At 41.8% G+C, this 21,465-nt stretch overlaps 2 protein-coding genes across 4 annotated transcripts; both read left to right on the top strand.

The window, feature by feature from the left end:
• Positions 1 to 1,026: 1,026 nt before the first annotated feature.
• ildr1b (immunoglobulin-like domain containing receptor 1b) lies at positions 1,027 to 12,448 on the top strand. The gene is made up of 8 exons (XM_015966194.3): positions 1,027 to 1,220; positions 6,444 to 6,614; positions 6,733 to 6,882; positions 9,821 to 9,940; positions 10,024 to 10,170; positions 10,260 to 10,385; positions 10,538 to 11,418; positions 12,268 to 12,448. The coding sequence occupies exons 1-8, from the start codon at positions 1,172 to 1,174 to the stop codon at positions 12,304 to 12,306; spliced, it is 1,683 nt and encodes a 560-aa protein (XP_015821680.1). The 5' UTR covers positions 1,027 to 1,171; the 3' UTR covers positions 12,307 to 12,448.
• Positions 12,449 to 13,717: 1,269 nt separating this feature from the next.
• me3 (malic enzyme 3, NADP(+)-dependent, mitochondrial) lies at positions 13,718 to 21,029 on the top strand. 3 transcript variants are annotated; one of them, XM_015966197.3, is made up of 15 exons: positions 13,718 to 13,853; positions 14,359 to 14,588; positions 17,139 to 17,272; positions 17,660 to 17,809; positions 17,883 to 17,958; positions 18,024 to 18,185; positions 18,289 to 18,392; positions 18,469 to 18,578; positions 18,664 to 18,761; positions 18,839 to 18,952; positions 19,029 to 19,134; positions 19,594 to 19,736; positions 19,801 to 19,974; positions 20,052 to 20,150; positions 20,231 to 21,029. In XM_015966197.3, exons 2-15 carry the CDS (start codon positions 14,364 to 14,366, stop codon positions 20,390 to 20,392), a joined length of 1,857 nt encoding a protein of 618 aa, XP_015821683.1. In that variant the 5' UTR covers positions 13,718 to 13,853; positions 14,359 to 14,363; the 3' UTR covers positions 20,393 to 21,029. The 3 variants fall into 3 exon arrangements, with proteins under 3 accessions (XP_015821683.1, XP_015821682.1, XP_070400113.1); XM_015966196.3 differs by having other exon boundaries at positions 13,774 to 13,915; XM_070544012.1 differs by having other exon boundaries at positions 13,797 to 13,915; positions 14,306 to 14,588.
• Positions 21,030 to 21,465: the final 436 nt, after the last annotated feature.

The raw sequence follows: 21,465 nt of genomic DNA, 5'->3' as shown, positions 1-21,465 counted from the left end.
TCGGCAGCCTCGCCTCTGTCAGTGCGCCCCAGGGCAGCTGTAGCTACATCGTAGCTCATCCCCACCAGTGTGTGTGAATGGATGAATGATACACTGTAGTGTGGAGTCCTTACTCTGAGAGGCGTTACATAAGTGCGGGTCATTTATCATTTTTAAAAATTGTATTTTGAATTTTAAGAATTGGAATTCAGCTCCAAATACATCCGAATTTTTTAGATCTTAAACTTTGTTTCAATACTACTATAAATGTAATTACTCTGCCCTCACTAGACGATGAAGCTGGATTCTAGCAAGGCAGATAGCAGGTCAAATATAAAACATCCAGGAGTCAGCAGGGACGTTTTAGACATTTACTGTAGAAGGCACTGTAAAACTGCAATACAGAAAAACAATAAATGAATAATGTTACATTTGTGATGTATTTTATATTAATAAACACTTAATAATGAACTTTCATGTACTTGATGTGCAAACCATAAAGGTATAATAAAACAATCAAGTTAGCTCAATGCTAATATATGTAAAATCACCTAGACGGGCTAACGCATTAGCATCGCGACCGTTTTTACTAGAGATAAAACTTCCTCACACAAGATTCTCAACTGTTACATAAAACTATAATAAATACGCTCAACAGAGCAAACATGTATGACTTACAGGCATGTGCTCTTTCAGGCTTAGCAAGAAAAGATTAACCAATATGCAGAATATATAACAGTTGAGAATGTTTATGGCAGGTCTACCGGTACAAGTTACGTACGCACGCACGAGAAGGTAAATTTATCTGCCTTACAGGGGCGGCACAGTAAGAATAAATCAATAGATCATGATTAATTGTAATACGAATAGCATTTTATTAATAGAAGTTTAATTTATGTTCAGAGACAGATACGTTTTGATTAAATAATAAAACGGTATGCCAAATATGGGGGATTTTTTTTCCCTCCACTGCACCTGTCCAGAGAGGCGGGGCCAGTGATGTCACCTGAATCTGACTGGGGGAGGGGCTAATCTTTCGGCTGGAAACTAACAAACAACCTGGCGAACATGTTTTAGGAGAAAAGCTTTGATCGTCAGCGCCTTCATGACGCTTTTATGCACACATTTTGGAGCTTAGAGGTTTTCAAGAGAAAAAGTGAAGCTTCCGCAGTAAAAGATAAAGAACAACGAGATGGGAAATTTGATACTGATGGTGTTTGTGCTGCTCTACCTGCCAACAGGTAATGTCTGGTTATTAACGCTTTCTGATTTTAATTGTGGTACAGGTAATATCACATCGTTTTATGCACAGAAACTGTGAAACAAAAAAAGAAAAGAGTCGAAACTAACAAAGTTAATAATCAACAGGTGCAAACAGGACGAGGTCCTTGCTGTCTCGTATTTACTCTGCTGGTGTAGATTAGAGTTCACGAATAAGAGCAGAATAAAAAATAATCAGGTTTTTGTTATTTTTGTGTATATTACTGTCTTTGTTTTGAAGTAAGATTTTACTTTATTGACCTACAGAAGTCTGAAGGTCACTAAATGAGACAAAACTATGGAGCTAGGATTGGGACAATATTCAGCGTAACTTGTACCAAGTTTTGTAACTTCGAACATGTTTCATCACATGTAACTTTGGATTCGTAACTTGTAACTTCCTAGCTCAATCCTAGCTCCATGCAAAACATGGCTACAATGAGGTAAACATAATGAAACATCATCAATTTCCAGGTTTCCTCAATTGGATTGGAATTTTTATAGGTTCAAGTATTTTCCTTCTAAAATGAAATTTCTAAATAAAATAATGTAATGTAAGGAGATTGGGAGGTTAAATTATGATCAATAAGATGTGATGATTCTATATAAATATAGAATATCAACCTGATTGAACTTTGAATGTTTAACCAGAAGAATTTAGGATTCTTTGCTTATTCAGTGACCATAAACACACTTCATATTAACTCAGACAGGCAATTATATAATTAAAATAAACTTTATTTTACATAAACTAATAATACATGACAAGTTATGAATAATGATGTGCGATGAACCTTTGTATCTGGAAGAAACTGTGAGTTCTGGGTGTAAAATAATTTGGTCTGTTATAAACTAGAGAGTTTTAGAGAGAACATCAGACACCAGTATTCAGGTCTGCCATACCCTTGTATGAGTTGCTCCCGGCCAGAGGCGGTTTTACCATTAGGCATAGGTAGGCGGCCGCCTGGGGCCCCCTTGTGTTGGGGGGCCCCTAGCCCTGACCGCTGGCACCCCTCTGTTAATGCCACAATATTCTTATTACCAACCTGTCGCCGCAGACGGGATTGGACATGCGCACTTCTCATTACCATAATTCCTGAACCGTTCAAGATATCATTAAAATTTCAAAAGTGCTGAAAAGATAAAAAATGGGGCTTTTCGTGCATATACAAGACTTTACGGTAACCACCGGGATTCCCTGTCTTGAGCCCATCGAATCACAACACAGATTCAGAGACGTGCTGAGTTTGTCATCCAAAATGCTCCGTTTTATAACTTTTGAATGGCTGACCAGATCCAAGAAATTCCAACGGTTCCTAAAAGTACATAAAAGCAGCTTTCCAACGATCTATAGCAAGAAGCAATCTGAGTTAGGGTAAATATTGCTACGAGGGGAAATCCTGTTGTAAAGCCTGATTGAAACGGAGCGCAGCGCCGCGGTGAAAGCGTATAACGGAACGGGGAAGCTAATTAGCATAAAAAGCCAGAATGAAATTATGGAAATGCCTCAAATAAAATAAACGCGATCCATTAGGTGTCCCAGAAGGCTTATATCTGAAGACAGTGACCATGAAGAAGGACAGATCTCCGGTGAACCAGGGTATGAATGTTTGTTCAGTCTTTATTTTTTTATTTGAACAACCCTCAACTATTTGCTAATTGTAAGATTCAGCTTCATTCCAGCATTATTTATCTTTTTACCATAAATAATTATTTTTGCTAAAACAAAAGTTTTTGGTATAGCAGTGCACGGTGTGCCAGAGAAGCACCCCATGGCGGTGTAAGGTGTGCAGGACTCTGCCTGCAGCTGGAGAGAAACTGCTTCAAGGCCTACCACATCAAATAAAACGTCTGAAAGTTTACAAAAATAAATGGTCTAAAAAACTGCTAAAAGACACCAAGGTTCAAATTTCTTTAAGAATAGATGCATTACAGTTCAAAGTTTAAATTGTTTGCCCAGTCATTTTGAAGTTCCTGTTCAGTAATAACTGTAAAAAATTCAAATCCGTTTTTTGCTTTTTTCACTTTTAAGCTGATTTTTTTAAAGGCTTTAATAGAAATGAATTCTAAATAGAAGAAGAAGAAGAAGAAAATATCATTTCTATAGCGCCTCTCAAGATAAAAATGACGAGGCGCTTCACAAAAACAAAAAAAAAACAAATATATATGTTTATATATATTGGGATTTAAACATATATAAAAAAGCATTTAGAAAATGTTTAAAAATATATTTAAAATGAGCAAAAAATAGGCAATTGGGATTCAAAAGAAAAAATGTTAAGAAAGAGAGAGAGTGAGCAGGAAAGAGGGAAATCAGTGGATCCTGAGGAAGGTGGAATAGGTGGGGAGGGCAGAATAAAGAGAGAGTGGTGAAGAAGGTCATACAAAAGCCATCTTGAACAAGTGAGTCTTCAGCTGCTTTTGATGGAGACCACTGAGTCCACTGATCTCAGGCTCAGGGGGAGAGAGGTCCAGAGTCTGGGGGCCACAGCAGCAAATGATCTGTCACCTTTGGTCTTTAGCCTGGTGCTGCACAACCAGTAGGCTTTGATCACTGGACCTCAGGGACCTGCTGGGGGTGTAGGGACTAAGAAGATCACCAATGTAAGATGGTGCTTGTCCATGTAAGGCCCTATAGACCAGAACCAGGATCTTGAAATGAACCCTGAAGTTGACTGGCAGCCAATGAAGCTGGAGGAGAAGTGGCTTCACGTTTCTTTTCGTGAAATGTTAAAGTGGTTTGGAAATACAAACCATACACTGAAAGCTGAGGTTGTTCTGAAAAAAGGAGAGAGTTACACACACTTTGCACTTTTTATTACAATTTTACAGCCATAAGATTAAAAAAATACCAGGCAGCCCTGTTATAATTATGGTCATAAGAGGGTTATTAAGACGGTAATGCACAAACAGGAAGTGATTGGTAGTCATTCCACTCCAGTCCAGTTGGTGGCGGTAATGCGCCAAAGTTGTTGTTTGCCAAGTGCCATAAGACCACAAATAACAATAAGAAGAGAGGCGGGAGCGTTCGTAACAAACTCTAAGCGATAGTCAAAACATTAAGCATGAAATGGAGTTATCCTGGTGGCTCCAATAAGAGAAAGAAGCAGCTTGCTTCATAAAAGCTTTTATCTTCACTTCTGAAATTGACGTCGTTTTTCTATGTAAAAAGGAAGCAGAAAGGAAAGACAATAGAAAATGTTTAAAGGGAGGAAAACATAGACCAAATTGGAAAATAGAAAAAAAAAACTAAGGCTAAAGCACAGGAGCACTGACAGGAAGAAGAAAGCAGAGCAAATATTGAAAGCGCTCAAAGGGAGGGAAATACAGGAAAAAGGAGGAGGACTAATAAAAAGGGAAAATAACTCATGTCAGAAGAGGGGAGCGTTTCGCAAATCCAGTTAAAGGTAAGATTGTCGAAAATTCAGTGTAAAGGGCCCCCATGTCTGTGTTTGCCTTGGGCCCCCAAATTGCTAAATCCGCCCCTGCTCCCGGCGGTCCGGAGGTTTGCGGTCAGAGTGGTGAGGTCACTGGACGTCGAGACCACGATCCTCAGAGACTTGTAGCTTCCTCTTCCCCGGCCATGAGATGCAACCTGGGGTCTGCAGATTAGGCATCCAAGATGGATGTCTTAAGAGTTGCAATTGCTCTGGAACGAGCTGTTGTGTTTGCAGCGTCGTGGCAAGGTTTTGACTAAGGTCAAAGGAGGTTGTTTCAAAAGGGCTTCTTTCTTGGCCGAATCGAGGTGTCAGCTGGAAACTGAATAACTCAGGAATTCATTCTAGTTTTATTAATCCCCATGTCATGATTTCTGGCGAATCAGAATTTGACATGTTGTAGGTTTACCAAACATCCCTCAGAACCACACCTCCATCAGATACAAAGATGTTCTAACTCTGTGGATAAATAATCTTTAAACTTACGTGAGAGGTGACCGTAACCGTAATTAATGTCTTATGAACCTTGTGTATGAGTGTAGATAATAATTAACTTGTTAAATCATACATTACTGATCATAAATATTTAAATGGATCATTGTCAGAACAATATTCATTTCAACTTAATTTATTTAGGCACATATTATTCAAACATTAATATTATTACTCATATAACATTTGTTTATTCAACCATGTGATTATTTAATAATTATTTACCTTATGAGTTGCAAAAGTTCATTTTTCATTCAGAGTGTGCAATCATGCAGTCTTATCAAAAGAAAGCTTTGTTTGGGGACACAGGCTGAAAATCTTGTCCCCCTGAAATGTCAACATGCACTGCAGAATCTTCTGGGCTTTAGAAGACAGAATAGAAACTCCACTCTGTTCTCGCAGATGATTTTGGTCAAATATATTGGTGAAACTGATCATTGCTGGATGCTACAATAAGTAACCTGTGACTTTTCCCTTACAAACTCATACTGTTGATTTGCGTCACATCTGTATTTCTTTTCTATACAAAATTTGATATATATATTTCGCTACAAACATTACACTAATTATTGTTTTCAATCCAGTAGATCAAGAATATTTAATCCATGAATTATCTTTTTTTGGTAACATTTGTTAAAATTTAATATAAAAAATTACACACACTCTAGGCGGCTACTCAGAGATTTCATCAAACTGATTATTCAGATCAGTTTATAGTTTTTATTAAAACATGTTCTGGTGATTTTTATCTGTAGTATTAACATATTTCAGGTGGTGCTGGATGATGATATTTTTTGTTTGCCTATTTATTTATTTAATTGCTTTAAATAGATAGTTAATGCATTATTTTTGATTGAAACATTTTGAATAGTTAAAAATGTTGTTGGAAATTAGGACTGTACAAATTCTGAAATAATGTTGTTTGTAGAGCAGAAAAGCCGCTACATAATGACTAAAGCGTTTGAACTTTCCCATTCACCTTGACTGACTCTTTATTATTTGTCCCGTCATTTTTAAAAAGCTGTTTACAGGCGATAACTAACAGCCTGTGTTGTTTCTGATGACACGGCAGAGTGTGTGAAGTAAACTGACAACCGGTTTGGTCAGATTCTTATCTGTCCAACATACAACCACAGACCTAAAGAAATGTTTGTTAAATTGTCTGCTTAGATGGCTTTCTGAACAGCCTCTGTTTAGAGAAACAGAGTTAAAGTCTAACAGGATTGACGGGCTAAAGGCTATATCATCTTAATGTTTTTATGTTTCTTCTATCAGAGCTTCTGGCCATTCAGGTGAACGTCCCACAGACTGAGAGAAGGACGATGCTGTTCGCCTCTGTGATTATTCGCTGCGACTACACAACGTCTGCAAACCAACGGGATGTAATGGTTACATGGAAGTACAAATCCTTCTGTAAGGACCCGATACTGGATTACTACTCCACAGGTAAGCCTGTCCCTGGAAGGACTTGTAAAATCTTTACTCATGTTAAGAAAAATAAACAATTTAAAGCTTTTGTGTAAAGTAAAAAACACAAACGCTATTTTTTTCTGTCTTTTTGAAGCTTATCAGGCAGTGCTGAATCTAGGCCAGGATCCTACCAACGACTGCTCAGACAGCCAACGTATCGTTCGTGTTGTGATCCAGAAGAGGGGCGTCAACGAACCCACACTGAGCGCAGATTACAGAAATCGCAAAATTACTATCCGGAACAGTAAGTTTGTTCCTCTAACACAGAGCAGCTTCCTGCTCCTCCGCCCTACTGGTTGAAAGTGGAATTACACCGGGGACACACTGGCCGCGGAAGCGCCGCGAAAATGGGACCGCCTTCATTCGGCGCCCTTGTTAAGCTAGTCTATAGGCCACATGGGCCGCCGAAGCGCCGCGAATCGCCGCGCGCCGGCGCTCCAGCCCGCGCCGTGCAGCGATCATTTCGGCGTTGGCTCTATTTTTTTCGTGAGCCACGAGTGAATCGCGTCAATTCTGGCAGGAAGTCAAACGTAGACATAAGAGGCAGGCCGGTAAAGTTAACAAAATAAAGCATTTCAAAATAAAATTCCGCAATAGTCAAATGTGTTCGTAAACAGACACTGCAGAAAAACCACACGAACACGCACACACATACACACATCGAACTTGAGTGCGTGTGTGACCACGTGAAGGGGGGTGTGGTTTTGGGTGTCTTTTCACCGGAGCAAACAGGACAGAGAGGCAGAAAGTCTGAGGCAAGCAGTTAAGATGGATGACTTTAAATTAATTATGGAAGTTGAGAAACACAAGGAGCTGTACGACCCCCGAAAAACACGTTTATTTACGTACCCATGTCGGAAGAAACTGCTAGGATACAGCTGCAGAATTGGAGCGGGTTCCAAGAGATTCAACTGGCAGAAACAACTCATACCATAGGTTCACACACACACACACACACACACACACACACACACACACACACACACACAAACACATGCGTGCGCGCGCACACACACACACACGCACACGCACACAAACACTCAAACGTAGAGGAAAAGAGCTGAGAAAAGGCAGAGAGGAAATGGAGGACACCAAGTGTTTAAAAGAAAAACTACAGCTGAGCCGAGGCGCGCCTCGACTGGGGCGCGTCTGATCTGAACTGAGGAGCGGCGAGCAGCGGCCGAATTTCGTGAGCGATTCGCTTCTCGGTGCTTCGCGGCGCTTCCGCGGCCGGTGTGTCCCCGGCGTTACAACTACCGTAAACAACCCGGCAGCAGCCTGCTGTAGCTAGCACTACCAACAAGCTAACACTAACATGAGTCAAGTCTTACTGATTAAGCTACAAATAAAAACGATCCACACTGTTGGACAAACAATATTACTTACAAGTCCAGTAGCAACAAAGCCAGGTCACCACCAGTCCGTGATTTCATTGCCTTTTTTAGCTTCCTCAAACTAGTGTAGGCCATGCTGATGCTTTCACTGGTTTTAGCTGTTTGCTTCACCTCCAAAGACATTGCTCTCTTACTTCCAGGGTCTGCCACAATGCCAACAGTAAAGCAATTATCTTTTTCTTCTTCTTGTGCTTTTTATTGACTATCAGCAAACTGAAAAAGCGAACTGCACAGAAAATAGCCAAAAGCCGTAATGCAGGTATAAGAGCGCCCCCTAGAACACCTACCCGCTCCACAAACTGTTAAGTGTAGTATCTGGCCAGCAGAGGGCTGCAGAGTGGTGTCAAATGTGAAACCGGCCACGTTTCTAACTCAACAACAGTGTTGGGCAAGTTACTTCAAAACTGTAATGCATTATTTATTACTTGTTACCCTCATTTTAAAGCAATTAATTACATTACAATATTGCTGATTTTAAAATGTAAGGCATTACACTACTTTTGCATTACTTGAAGTATCTTTCACCAAAACAACTTCAATATGAATCTGGTAATGTGACGTTCAGTGAGCTCATGACATATATGTGGAAAGTGATGTGGTGTCTGAGCTAGGATTGCTGTTAAAAACAGTCAGATATAATAACAGTGCTTTAAAATGATTGTTTATTAAATAAAAGCAACAACAATCTGTACTCTCAGCATGCTGCCATCTTATATTAACTGAGCAGGGAGTGAGGTGGTGGGGGCTCCAAGCCTATATTTGCCTTGGTCCCCAAATGCCTTGATACGGCCCTGGATGTGGGACTGACTTCTGGGGTGATCTGATTCTATCACATGTATAAATATTAAATGCTTATGTATATTATTGCTTTTCACTGGTAAAAATGTGTATTGGGGATAAATCTACCTACTTTTTTTTTCTTTTCAAGCACTTTGTTTTGTTTTCTTGATTTTATGTGAATAATTTCCCGCCCTTTCTCTCTCTAACCTTCCTGCATGCTGCATGTTTTCACCGTCTTCCAGAAAAACAGTTTCCTAGATTTCCTACTTTCTAACTAATCAGCCAAAGGGATCTACCGAACGCAAAAAAAATATAAAGAAATAAATAAAAAAGCTTCGCGCTGCGCTCCAGCAGCAATGAGTTGAAATCACCGGCGCACAGATTATGAACTCAGCTGAAAATTACATGAAGTACCAGAGAATATGGGCTGATATAAACGATCGCAAACGAATAACTTTGTTTTGGTGGAGCGATTTTGTGAATATAACAGCGACCGTGTGCAGGACGCAGCTGGAGTATTTGAGCCATTACCGCTGCGTCCTCTCTGCTCATAGAATGCCCGCAAAGCTGAGTCCATAAATGACGTCATATATGTAGATACTGGATCTTTTTTCAGGCTTCCCGCAATTTGAATTTTTAGGAAACCCACATCTTGATTCTGGGTTTAAAATGCATTGTAATTACCGCGTTACTGACAATTGTACCGAGTAAATATTACCATTTTCTTTCCCTGTAATGCCTTACATTACCACATTACAGCAAAAAGCAATGCATTACAGTAGTTAATTACTTTTGTACCGCGTTACTCCCAACACTGCTCAACAATCACTGACATCAGTGATAAAGCTCTAGCTTAAAGTTTAAAAATGTTTTGTGTTACATTCAACATTCAGTTTTTTTCCACATAAATTCATAATTCTATTCATTTCAGACAAAACCTTTTTATTTATTACATGCTGACCCAAGAGGCTGGATTATGAGTTTAATTATCTCTTTTTCTGTCAACAGATGCTGATTTAGTCATAAATGAAGTGATGTGGTGGGATAACGGCATGTATTTCTGCACTATTGATGCTACTGGTGACACAGTCGGAGACTCTGATCGTGAAGTCAGGCTCATCGTGTTCCGTACGTTTTTGCTATGGGTCAGTCTTCTGTTTGAGGTGTATTGTTAGGCTGATTTATTAGTTTTTCCCCACTTCCTGGTCCAGACTGGCTGACTGTCCTGCTGATCATCATCGGCTTCATCCTGCTCCTCATGCTCTTTTGCATATGCTGCTGTCAGTGCTGCCCTCACAAGTGCTGCTGCTACGTCCGCTGTCCCTGTTGTCCTCGGACGTGCTGCTGCCCGGAGAAAGGTTAGAGGCGTCAACAGGAAGCAGAGTCGACTGGTTTTTGCTTCTTGGCTCCATCGCGTGAACGGTTTGGGTCTCTGCTCTGGTTTCAGCTGTGATGCGGCACCGGATGGTGAAAGAAGCTGAGAAGGCCATGGCTCCTTGGATGAATGGTCAACCTATTTATACAAGCATCCACTCTAATGCCTCCTCCCAGGGCGTGCCGTTGATATATTCAGGTGAATAACCGTCACACAAAAGCCCGAGGCGACTTCTTTGTTAAATGATTTGTTATTTTACCCGGGGTGTGTTTAGTTTAGTTTACTGGGACAAAGGGTGTACTTTCCCCTTTTTTAGTGATTAATTAAATAACTTTTTCCAACATTTTCAGGTTCAGTCACTGACTACCCGACTAAACAGAACTTTGCCATGAGTCCCGTTCAGCTCCTACCCATGGCCCTGCAGCAGCCCCTTCCTCCCCAGCAACAGTACGTCCACAGCAGCCTGCATGGCAGCACTAAAGGTAACAGCAACATGCTGGACTACCTGGAGAATCAGGTGAGAGGGCTGGATGTTGGATTCCCCCAAATGGCTCCTCAAGCTGTTCAAGCGATGCACCTGCAGTCACACGTGCCGCCCCAGCCCTCTCCTCCAGCGGTGCCCTATGCCCCCGGACCACCAAGCATGTTGTCAGCGCTGGACGAGATTGGAGTGAAGGGTGAGGATAGAAGGGTCATCACTCTTCCTCCCATCATCCAGCGAGCACCCAGCTTTCCCTCCCGCAGGGGGCCCTCTGGTGGAGACGGAGCCAGAGGTTACCCCAGGATGTCCAGCCATTCCAGCGGGAGCACCAACCGATCTGGAGGAGGCGTCCACCGAGATGGCCGAGGATACAGAGACGCATCCCCTCCCAGACAGGGTATCCTGAGGGATTACAGTGATGATTCAGACTGGGACAACAGGCGAGGGAGAGCAGCACACAAGGGTTCAAGGTACGAGAGAGCAAGTTCAGGTGGGAGAGGAGGGGGGTCCAGGCCACGTACCAAATTCCGTGATGACCTGATGGAGGAGGTGCATGCTAAAGCAGGTCGGAGAGAGAGGAGCTACTCTCCTCCTCCGCACCGGAAAGGCTCCTGGAGCTCGGATGATGAGGACAGCGAGAAGAGGAAAGGAGGTAAAGGAAAGGAATGGCCAGAGAAACCTCCCAGCTACTTCTCCATCCAGCCCCAGCAAGGACGCAGTAACGGACGCCGGAACTACGACCGCTTCTCTGTAAGATCCTGAATTATGAATCTGTTAAAATTCTGTTTTTGTTTGTTTCCACCTTTGATTTTCCGTTTTGCTTTTGCCTTTCCTCTATCTTTTACCTTTGTGAGTATCGTCTTTCATGGGTTTACTAACAGCTAGTGGATTAGAAGCAGAGAGAGACATCTGCACGGTTGCTGCAAACTAAAAGTCATTAAGAAACAAATCTAGAACTCAGATATAATGTAAGAAACTTTTAAATTTGGGGAAACTCAAAAAAATTTACATTTTCATGTTTATAAACCACAGAAACTGTAGAATCGTGCTGTGGCTCATTTTTATGGAGGAAAATTACTCAAAATGCCAGATTTTGACCTAACCTAGAAATTATATTACCCGCAGCGAGGTGTTAATGCAGTAATTTAATTCCTGCTGTGCTTCACAAAGGTCGTCCTTTGATGTGTTTCAAAACATGCTCCAAAGTAAAAGATAACATTAAAATCTGCATTGAAGGCTGTCTGGTTGCAGCAATAATGTTTGAATTATTTAACATAATTTGGCATTTGCATCACTTTTTATTGACTAAAGAGAATATTTACCTACTCCGTGTTGCCAGAATGCTGTAGAGACAGCTCTACATAAATATGCCCCTAGTGGCAGCGGACTGCTTTTACTCACAATTCTGTTTGTAAAGCTCTGCAAGGCAAACAAATCATTTGTGTATTCTTCTTAAACCTGCATGCATGTTGCTTTTTTCTGTCTTCAACCCTTTTTTGTGCATCTTTGACATTTTGTATTTTCCGTCAACTTGCATGTGTTCATTAATATCGCTTCATATGCTCTCTGGTCTGAACTTTGTCCCCTTTTTCTTCTTAGGATAGAAGCTCCCATAGCAGTACCAGCGTAGTCATCTGAAACATTTCTTGTTTTTCCCTCCTTATTGTGAAAATGAGGAAGTTTATAACTAATCTAATATTGTGCAACTATTGTATTTATAGTTTTATTACAACGAAAATGTTTGTCTAATTAGCAAAACGATGTATCTGATTGTTCCTACCTGCTATTTTTTGTGTATGTTTTTACTTTACGGTACTTTCAAATACCATTTTAAGGCAGCAATAACAAATAGAATAGTCTACAGAAATATCTGTGGGAAAGATAGGTTATTAAACTTTTTGATGTCCTTATTGTTCACAGTGGTGTGAACCACTGAAATATGAATGTGATTTTCATTAATGTGTGCTTTTGTTACAAATATGAATAGTTATAAAAAAATGTGTTTGTAATAAAACATTTTAGATGCAACATAAATGAAGTGGTCTTTTTTTACACAGAGATGAATAATATGATGGAAATTTGCAAATGATATAATAAAATAAGTTTTATTAAATTTTTAACAGTATAAAGAATTTCCAGCAGAGAGATGCTACAATAAACAGTTTGATGTTTTGTGTTTATTAGATTTTTTAAGTATTTTTATTTGACTGTAGAATCAGTTTAATGTCTAGTTTATTTGACTAATATAGTTTCAATCTGTAAACAGTCTTATGCATAACTAATATAAGTTGACAACAGTCAAACAAAACATGCCAGGCAGATTTTAGTTTTCATAACAGTAAAAAAATCCCAATAAAATCGATTTTTCTACAGAGGAAAACAAATAGTCTTCCATTTAATGGAAAAATGCAAATATTGTGCAACACAGACTATTTTTGAGAAGTGTGATTTTTGTGTTTAGAAAAAAATGTTTTTTCGATCAACAGCTTGTGCATTTAGGTATGGTTGTCACACTTGCAGTTATTTAGGAACAATAAAATAGACGTAAATTGTAAATTACATTTCTCTAAAAAATACAAATATTGCGTTTATAAACATTTAGGTGGATAAGTAGTAGTATATGTCATAAAAGGTCGTCAGTTAAAAAACATAAATAGATAACTAAATAAAAATCAAGTGGGAAAAATTACAATATCGTGATTAAATACATTTTAAACGCCTTATGTCTAATTGAATTTTTTTAGAAAATGGTTGTTTTGAAATTTTGTCTTCTATTGTAACTTAATAAATGATTGCCTTTAGGTAATGTCTTTATTTTGTTTATGTTTTGTAAATACTTTAAAAGTAATTTTTGTTAGAATTTTAACAAGACATTGTAAAAAGGTTTTGCATTTTGATTTTTAACCAGTGACCGTAGAAAAAGATAATGGTTAACACATATTGGTTGTAGTGTCCCACAACCACCACAAGACGGCGACATTTTCTGTGGTGGAAAAGCAGAATCCAGCGATGATCTGTGGGCTGGGCCTCCTGGACCGGGAAGCTGCTCTCGTTGGAGGCTGCAGAGCTCAGAGAGGCGGGCTTACCCACACCGGAGGAAAGTGAAACTACCAGTGTCCAAGGACCCTGCATCAGCTGTCTAGCCTCGCCGCCTGTAAAACAACCACCGGCGGCAGCGGACAGAGGTATATAGCTACCTCCTCTGAAAATAGAAGCCAGGTGTTCTGCAGCTTTTTGTGTTCACCAGGTGAGGCTAAACTATTAGCTTCGGTTGCTAGCTGTAGCCGGGTTTCCCATTAAAAAAAGTTTGTGGTAAAAGCAGCGACAGCTAATGTGAGCTAGCAGATATGAAGCAGCTACACAGTATTATTCATATGTGGACACAGTTAACACCGGTGTATTGTTTAGTCTTTATTATTGAGTATGATTTACAAAACAACCGGGTCTGTGCGCGCGCCCGTAACACCCATTTAAAAACTGCGTGCTATTAATCAGCTTTAAGCTAGCAGAGGTACAATGTTTTCAATCAGGTTGTTTACAGACTAAATGACGACGAACTTGTATCATTTACGGTATGTTGGGCATCTCTGGGATTATGTGTCCGCTTCCCAAACTGTAACGCGACTTTCACCGCCAGCAGACTGAGACGGACAAGCAGGAGTTGTGATTTTCCACTCTGGATGTCTGCAGGCAGCATGAACTCCCTCTCAGGAAGAGCCGCTTTGTCTCTGTGCCGACGCTCAGCAGCGGGCGGCATGAGGGCCCTGGCCGCCTCTCCGGCTCACCCCGCCGGGGTGCTGGAGGCTGACAGGGCCGCTGTCCAGGCGGTGCGGGTCTGCCACTCCGGGACGGACAAATCGGGCAGCGTGTACACCAGGAAGCGGGGCTATGACATCACCAGGAACCCCCACCTGAACAAGGTGAGGCCATTAACAAGTTACTGTGCCGACAAAGCTTGACACATGCAGTGTGTTTTATTATGGTGGAACGTGCTAGCAACTTGACAGCTTTTTCAAACAAAATTTCTTCCCAACTTTTCTGCAACTGTTTATCTCTGACAGCTTTAGGACAGCAGGACTGCCCTGGAGATGAAAGCTGTGCTTATGGCTTACATTTAAAAAAATCAGAAATCGGTCTCATTTTCTTCTGTACAGAGTCAGCATTCTGACTCGGAGGTCAGCGGGGGTCAAATAGTCAGGAAGCGGAGCCTCTGCTTCTCCCTCTCAGCCTAGTTTGGAGTAATCTGATTTTAAAAGTGAGCAGCTGCTACAGGTTAAGGTGGTATTGTCTCTGGTTAGACTGCACCTCATGGTTTCTGCAAACTCATTTGACTCCAGCAATTAAACTGATGTCAAAGTCTGCACCCTACTGTTCTTTTCTCTATTAGGCTATAAAATTATACAACAGCGTTAGTAAGCTTACAGTAATGGTGATAAGGCATGGATAAAGGTTAATTTCACAGCAGATGCCACCTTTTTAATTCATTTCTATTCGTTTTATGTTCTTTTATCCTCATATGACAAGTATGACAGCCTTTATGGCAGGGGTGTCAAACTCAAACTCACACGGGGCCGAAATGAAACTCTGGGACGGAGTTGAGGGCCAAACTTAATATTTTTTGAAAAAGTGACGGCAAATTTGCACATTTTCTTTATCAACATATATGCAATTTTGAACCTTTAAATTTGGAAACAAACATATTTCTGCATTAACACTGAATGTGGAATAACCAAGTTACACACGAGCAAGTCAGTTTTAGATAAAAGGCATCAGTGGTATTCATTACTTGTGGTATAATCAGCATTTTTAAAATCTATTCAGGATTTATGTTTTCTTGTTTATTCATTTTTCTTATTTTTTATTCTCCTTTTTTTCTCCTGTAATAAGTGTCATCGCTGCGGTGACGTCTAGCTTTCCCCACTGAGGAACAATAAAGGGATTTTCTATTCTATTCATCTATCTGCAGCCTTTCCACTTCCTGTTTACTGTAGGTTAAATCTTTTCTCACGGGTCAACAACAAAATAAAAATACCATTTTATCTTAAATGAAAATGCAACATCTCACCTGTTAACTTTCATGTTTTGGAGCAGAAAAAGAGCAGAAAACCAACATATTTAAAGCTCAGTTTGCTCCACTGGTTTACTGTGATGCTCACCTGTTCCAGCCAGATACCTGAATCATGGGGTTGATCTGAGCTGAGGAGACGACTCCTGTTGTTTTGTTTATCTTCATCATGATAATGACAACATTAGATGACAACAGGTGCTCACACAGGTTTGTGCTGATGAACATGTCTGAGCAGCTTGACCACGTTGTTGTGTGTCGGGGAGGAAACACAGCCACAGAGAGTCGTGCTGGTTTGAGCTTGACGCTGCTCGCTGGAGTTATATCGGCTCTGTCTGGACGTTAGTAGGAAAACTTTCTCTTTCAGTCGTGAACACATTACTGAGCGGCTAGAATCTCCGTTTCTGGGCTTCAACGTCAGAAAATAGCTTAGTGAACTCAGCGCTGAGTGAGAGGAGTGTAGTTTGTCCGAGACAGCGGAGCTGCAGACACCGGCAGCAGGCGCTGGAAAAAACACAAAGGAGGGGGCGCGTCAGCTCCGCGCTAACGCCGCAAAGCATCATGGGAGTTGAAGTCTTTGCGGTAAAACCGGCCAGCGGGCCAGTTTAAATATATTTTTGATATTTATCTCGTGGGCCACATAAAAATGCTCCGCGGGCCGCATCTGGCCCGCAGGCCTTGAGTCTGACATATGTGCTGTATGGTTAGAAGTCTGACTTTAGCATCTTTTTATCTGCTTGTTATAATAAACCCTGTTAATCTGTTATTAACATCTGTGAATAATCCTCTTAATGCTGACAAGTTTTCCATCCACCTGTGAATATTCTTCCTGAAAGGTTTCCTCCCGGATGACTTTTGCTGTTCCCGAGTAGTTGTTTGAAACAACTAGTTTCCCTGAGAATTGTTGTTGTTTAGATTAGAAGTGTTTTCTCCTGATGCTGGTCCAGTATTTTTCTCCTGGGTGAGAATAGATCAGATCAGGGAGGCAGAGCAACTAAAGAAGCGGAGCTGACAGGGGAGTGGGTTCAGGCTCCCGCTCTATTGGATAGAATAAATAGCTTAAAGCTCACACACACACACACTCTAGAACCCTGCCAATGCAGAAACGGTGGAGGAGGGGTAAAAGCTCCGTGACAACAAAACCACATCATATCCTGACAAAGTCAAGATGCAACACAATCGATTATCTTGTAAAGTCGTTGCCAACTTCTCTACATCTAAAGGCTTTCCACTGTTTTTTCCTCATGCCATGATGATTAGAGGTCCCCATATGTGGGTATGAGTCATAACTAACCACTCAGTGGTGACTAAGGAATGAATCACAGGATTTTCTGCTTTCCTATTTAGTTTATGGGCTCCTCCCAGAGACCACAGTGTTTATAACGGTGTTTCTTCCACCCTGCAGGGAATGGCGTTCACGCTGGAGGAGCGCTTGCAGCTGGGCATTCACGGCCTGCTGCCCCCCTGCTTCCTCTCTCAGGACGTGCAAGTGCTGCGCGTCATGAAGAGCTATGAGACGCGTGCGAACCCTCTGGACAAGTGAGTGTCACACATTCCCCTACAGAAGCATCTGAAAAAGGAGCGTTTCACGAGCGTCACGCTGCAGATGTTCAGTCGCATCAGGCCGGGTGAAATTGTCCTTGGCGTGTGCCATCTGCTGGATGATTCCGAGTATTTTTTGTTTAGCATTAAGGAAGTATCCAAGAGCTGAACATCTGGATTACACAATCTACAATTCTAGCAACTGTCAGATCAGCTCATGGTGCCACACATTAATCCCTGTGTTCTTCGGGCATGGATTAGGATTAAAGTGGTTGTAAACCAGTCAACGCGGCAAATTTTAATCAACTTCTCCATCTAATCCGTCACGATTCCTTTATCTTAGAGAAATCTGAGACATGTTAACACCTGGCTTCTCTGTCTCAGGTACATTCTGCTGATGACGCTGCAGGACAGAAATGAGAAGCTGTTCTACCGCGTGCTGACCTCTGACATCGAGGAGTTCATGCCCATCGTGTACACCCCCACGGTGGGTCTGGCCTGTCAGCAGTACGGGCTCACCTTCAGGAGGCCGCGGTGAGGTTTGCACCCGCCCGTTCTGTTATGAACGGTCTCAGGATAACGGATTGAGTCATTCTTGGTTATTTAGAGGGCTCTTCATCACCATCCATGACCGAGGACACATCGCCACCTTGCTCAACTCCTGGCCTGAAGAAGACATCAAGGTAAGAAAGTTAAACACACACCTGGTCGTTCTCACACACACTGTTGTGTGTTTGGCTCCATCCAGGCCATCGTGGTGACCGACGGCGAGCGTATCCTGGGACTCGGCGACCTGGGCGGCTATGGAATGGGAATTCCCGTAGGAAAGCTGGCGCTCTACACGGCCTGTGGCGGCGTTCCTCCACAGCAGTGTCTCCCTGTGCTGCTGGACGTCGGCACGGACAATCAGGTGAAAATTCGGCAAACATTTACGCTCGTAGCCAAGCTCAGCTAAAGGGTAAAGCCCAGACGTGGGTTACAAATATCTTACAAACGTTCATATTTGAGTCCAGGCCCTGCTGGATGATCCGTTGTACATCGGACTGAAGCACAAGAGGATCAGAGGGAAGGAGTATGACGAGCTGATCGATGAGTTCATGCAGGCAGTGACGGACAAGTGAGTAATAATCATCAGAAAGCCCACACCGATGTTCTGGTTGTCTCGTATCTCCAACTGCTCTGCTCCTCTTCAGGTACGGGATGAACTGCCTGATCCAGTTTGAGGATTTCGCCAACAGCAACGCCTTCCGGATCCTCAACAAATACAGGAACCGATACTGCACCTTCAACGACGACATCCAAGGTGGAGTCTTGAGTGCATGACTCAGATTCCTCTCAGCTCTAACTGAGCGTGACGTGAAACGGTTTTTAATACTTCTGCCCTGCAGGCACGGCGTCCGTCGCTGTGGCAGGAATCTTCGCTGCCCTGAAGATCACCAAGAACAAACTTTTAGACCACACTTTTGTTTTCCAGGGAGCCGGCGAGGTGAGCCTCCCTCCAAGATTACCCCCAAACTAGCAGAAGCGTTGATGCTGACATTTTTTCTTTTCCTCCCCTCCCAGGCCGCTTTAGGGATTGCCCACCTGCTCATGATGGCCATGGCCAAAGAGGGCGTAACCAGAGAAGAAGCTGCTAGGAGGATCTGGATGGTCGACTCTAAAGGCCTGATTGTAAAGGTAGAACGTCTGCTAACGTGCCTCATCCTGCAGGAAGGTCATCATCAAGGTGCTTTAACGCTTTCCGTTCATGTAGGGGAGGAGCCACCTGAACCACGAGAAGGCGGAGTTTGCTCACGACCATCCACACCTGAAGACGCTGGAGGAGGTGGTGCACACCATCAAACCCACCGCCATTATAGGTGAGATCACTGGAAGCACCAGTGGAATATGTCTGCATCGTTTTAGTCCGTTTCATGCATTTTTAACCCACATTTTTCTTTTTCATTTATTTAAACATATATTTAAAACTCCTGTCCAGTTGTGGAAACAGTGAAAATTTATAAGGTGAATTTTTATTTCCTCAGCTGTTTCTCCTCACGAGTAGTTTGCTTCAAATCAGCTAACCAGCTTTTGTCTCCTAATTTGAAACAATAATTTAAAAAATGGGTTGAGACACAAATAAATGCTCGTAGGATGAACTGTTGAATAGTTTATCGTGTTTATCCAACATTTCAGCGTTGATTTTAAGGTGTGTAAGTCTAAGGAAGGACTTGCTGCGACGAAATTAAACTAACAAAACAATCAGAAGTGTAATCCTCCTAACCAGACTCCTTTGGGTCACTGCTGTGGGAAAACTGACTCTGGGGTTTGTTATGAAGGCGTGGCTGCGATTGGAGGAGCGTTCACTGAGAAGATCATCAAAGACATGGCGTCGTTCAACGAGAGGCCCATCATCTTTGCTCTGAGCAATCCCACTAGCAAGGCTGAGTGCACGGCCGAGCAGTGCTACAAGCTCACAGAGGTGAAGCTCTTGTTTCCTGTATGCTCTTCAACTCTGATCCATAAATAAAACTTTCTGTAATCAGGGCCGAGGCATCTTCGCTAGCGGGAGCCCGTTCGACAAGGTGACGCTGCCCGACGGACGCACCTTCTTCCCAGGACAGGGAAACAACGCCTACGTGTTCCCTGGAGTGGCCCTGGGAGTTATCGCCTGCGGCGTGCGCCACATTTCTGATGACATCTTCCTCACTACTGCAGAGGTAGCAGCTCTCTTGTGATGCAGCAAACAGGAAACCGCCTCTACAATCTTTAGTTATGATGCATCTGTTTCTGTCAGGCCATTTCTGATATGGTAACAGAGGAGAACCTGGCTGAAGGAAGACTTTACCCTCCTCTCAACACCATCAGAGAGGTGTCCTTCAAAATAGCGGTGAAGGTAGGTGACCTCTACTCCTCCTGTCGGTGTCTGGTCCTTTCTTGCTAAATTGAGAGATTCTCTGTTTTCCTCACTGACAGGTCGTAAACCATGCTTACAAACACAACGATGCCTCGGTGTATCCCGAGCCAAAAGACAAGGAGGCGTTTGTTCTGTCTCAGATCTACAGTCCGGATTACGACTCCTTCACTCTGGACACTTACAGCTGGCCTCAGGAGGCCATGAACGTCCAGGATGTCTAACCTGTCTCTAGACGTGTCCTCTAGTCTGAAGTTTCACATCATTCTAAACTTTTTTTTCTGTTCTGCAAGCAAACATTAGTCCTTTACATATCAGCAAATGGTAAATGATCGTTTCTGTATTTTATCCACGTCAGCGATCAAACACGTAGCTTAAATTGCACTCCACATCTTATTTTAAGGGATGCTTCATTACATAAATATCAAACCCTGTGTGCCTCTTCCATTGTGATCTCAGGACATCCCCAGATTATAAAGAGAATATTTCAGCCACCATCTTTTCAGTCTGATGCACTCCTCTAGTATTTGTGTTGTTTTAAAACCTCCCTGCAGGATAAACTTGTGCTTGTTTGAAGCTCTGCTTTTTGCTTGGATGAGGTTTTGGTGAATGCATTTAAAGAAGGAATATTCAGAGATTTAAGTGTAATCATCTTAAGTATTTTTTTCTTACACAGTTGAGTGTTCTGCTTTTTGCTTTGTACAAACATTTGCTGTGTGGTTTGTTTTTGCCTAAATTACTTATGAACCTTTTATTTTACTCTGAGAAAATCAAACTCCATCATGCTGTGCAGAATTTGGTGTTGGAAACAAATGCTTGAAGATGAAATTTTAAATTTTAAATAAAAATGTGTGGAAATTATTTAATTTCTTCAGTTCTGAGATTTGCTCCCCCCTGCTGGTTGACTTAAGCGTCTTCGTTCCTGTAACATGGGTTATTTCTCCCTGTGCAAAGTCTTACAGGAAGGTAATAGCACAGACGCAATCTCCAGTTGATATCAGAAAATTATTAATCCCTAATTTCTTCCAGGTAAATAATTTCTAAGCCCTTATTTGCTTAGAAATGACAAATATCCTAAATGACTGAACAGTTGGGACAAAGATTGGGGTGAATTCTAAAAGAAGCTAAACTTTTAAGGCTAAAAATGTGCAAAATCATTGTGTCTCCATGTAAACAGATGGTTAGGTTCAGTGTTCCCCCAACAGAACAGTTTAAAGATAATAAAAGCATGTGGGCCTTCTGCTCTTGAGGTTTTATGTAAAGAAAACGTTTTTAAGGTGAAAAACGAACATGTTCA

The sequence above is a fragment of the Nothobranchius furzeri genome, chromosome 14 (assembly GCF_043380555.1).
Source record: "Nothobranchius furzeri strain GRZ-AD chromosome 14, NfurGRZ-RIMD1, whole genome shotgun sequence".
NCBI lineage: Eukaryota > Metazoa > Chordata > Actinopteri > Cyprinodontiformes > Nothobranchiidae > Nothobranchius > Nothobranchius furzeri.
Note: the sequence above shows the minus strand (reverse complement) of the source record. Positions and strands in the feature narration are given on the sequence as shown.

Coding starts and splice junctions, on each gene's coding strand:
- ildr1b (XM_015966194.3), top strand. CDS start 1,172: ATGGGAAATTTGATACTGATGGTGTTTGTGCTGCTCTACCTGCCAACA. Junction 6,883..9,820: donor CAAAATTACTATCCGGAACA/GTAAGTTTGTTC, acceptor TTCTGTCAACAG/ATGCTGATTTAGTCATAAAT. Junction 11,419..12,267: donor GGAACTACGACCGCTTCTCT/GTAAGATCCTGA, acceptor TTTTCTTCTTAG/GATAGAAGCTCCCATAGCAG.
- me3 (XM_070544012.1), top strand. CDS start 14,349: ATGTCTGCAGGCAGCATGAACTCCCTCTCAGGAAGAGCCGCTTTGTCT. Junction 17,273..17,659: donor CGTGCGAACCCTCTGGACAA/GTGAGTGTCACA, acceptor TCTCTGTCTCAG/GTACATTCTGCTGATGACGC. Junction 20,151..20,230: donor CCTTCAAAATAGCGGTGAAG/GTAGGTGACCTC, acceptor CCTCACTGACAG/GTCGTAAACCATGCTTACAA.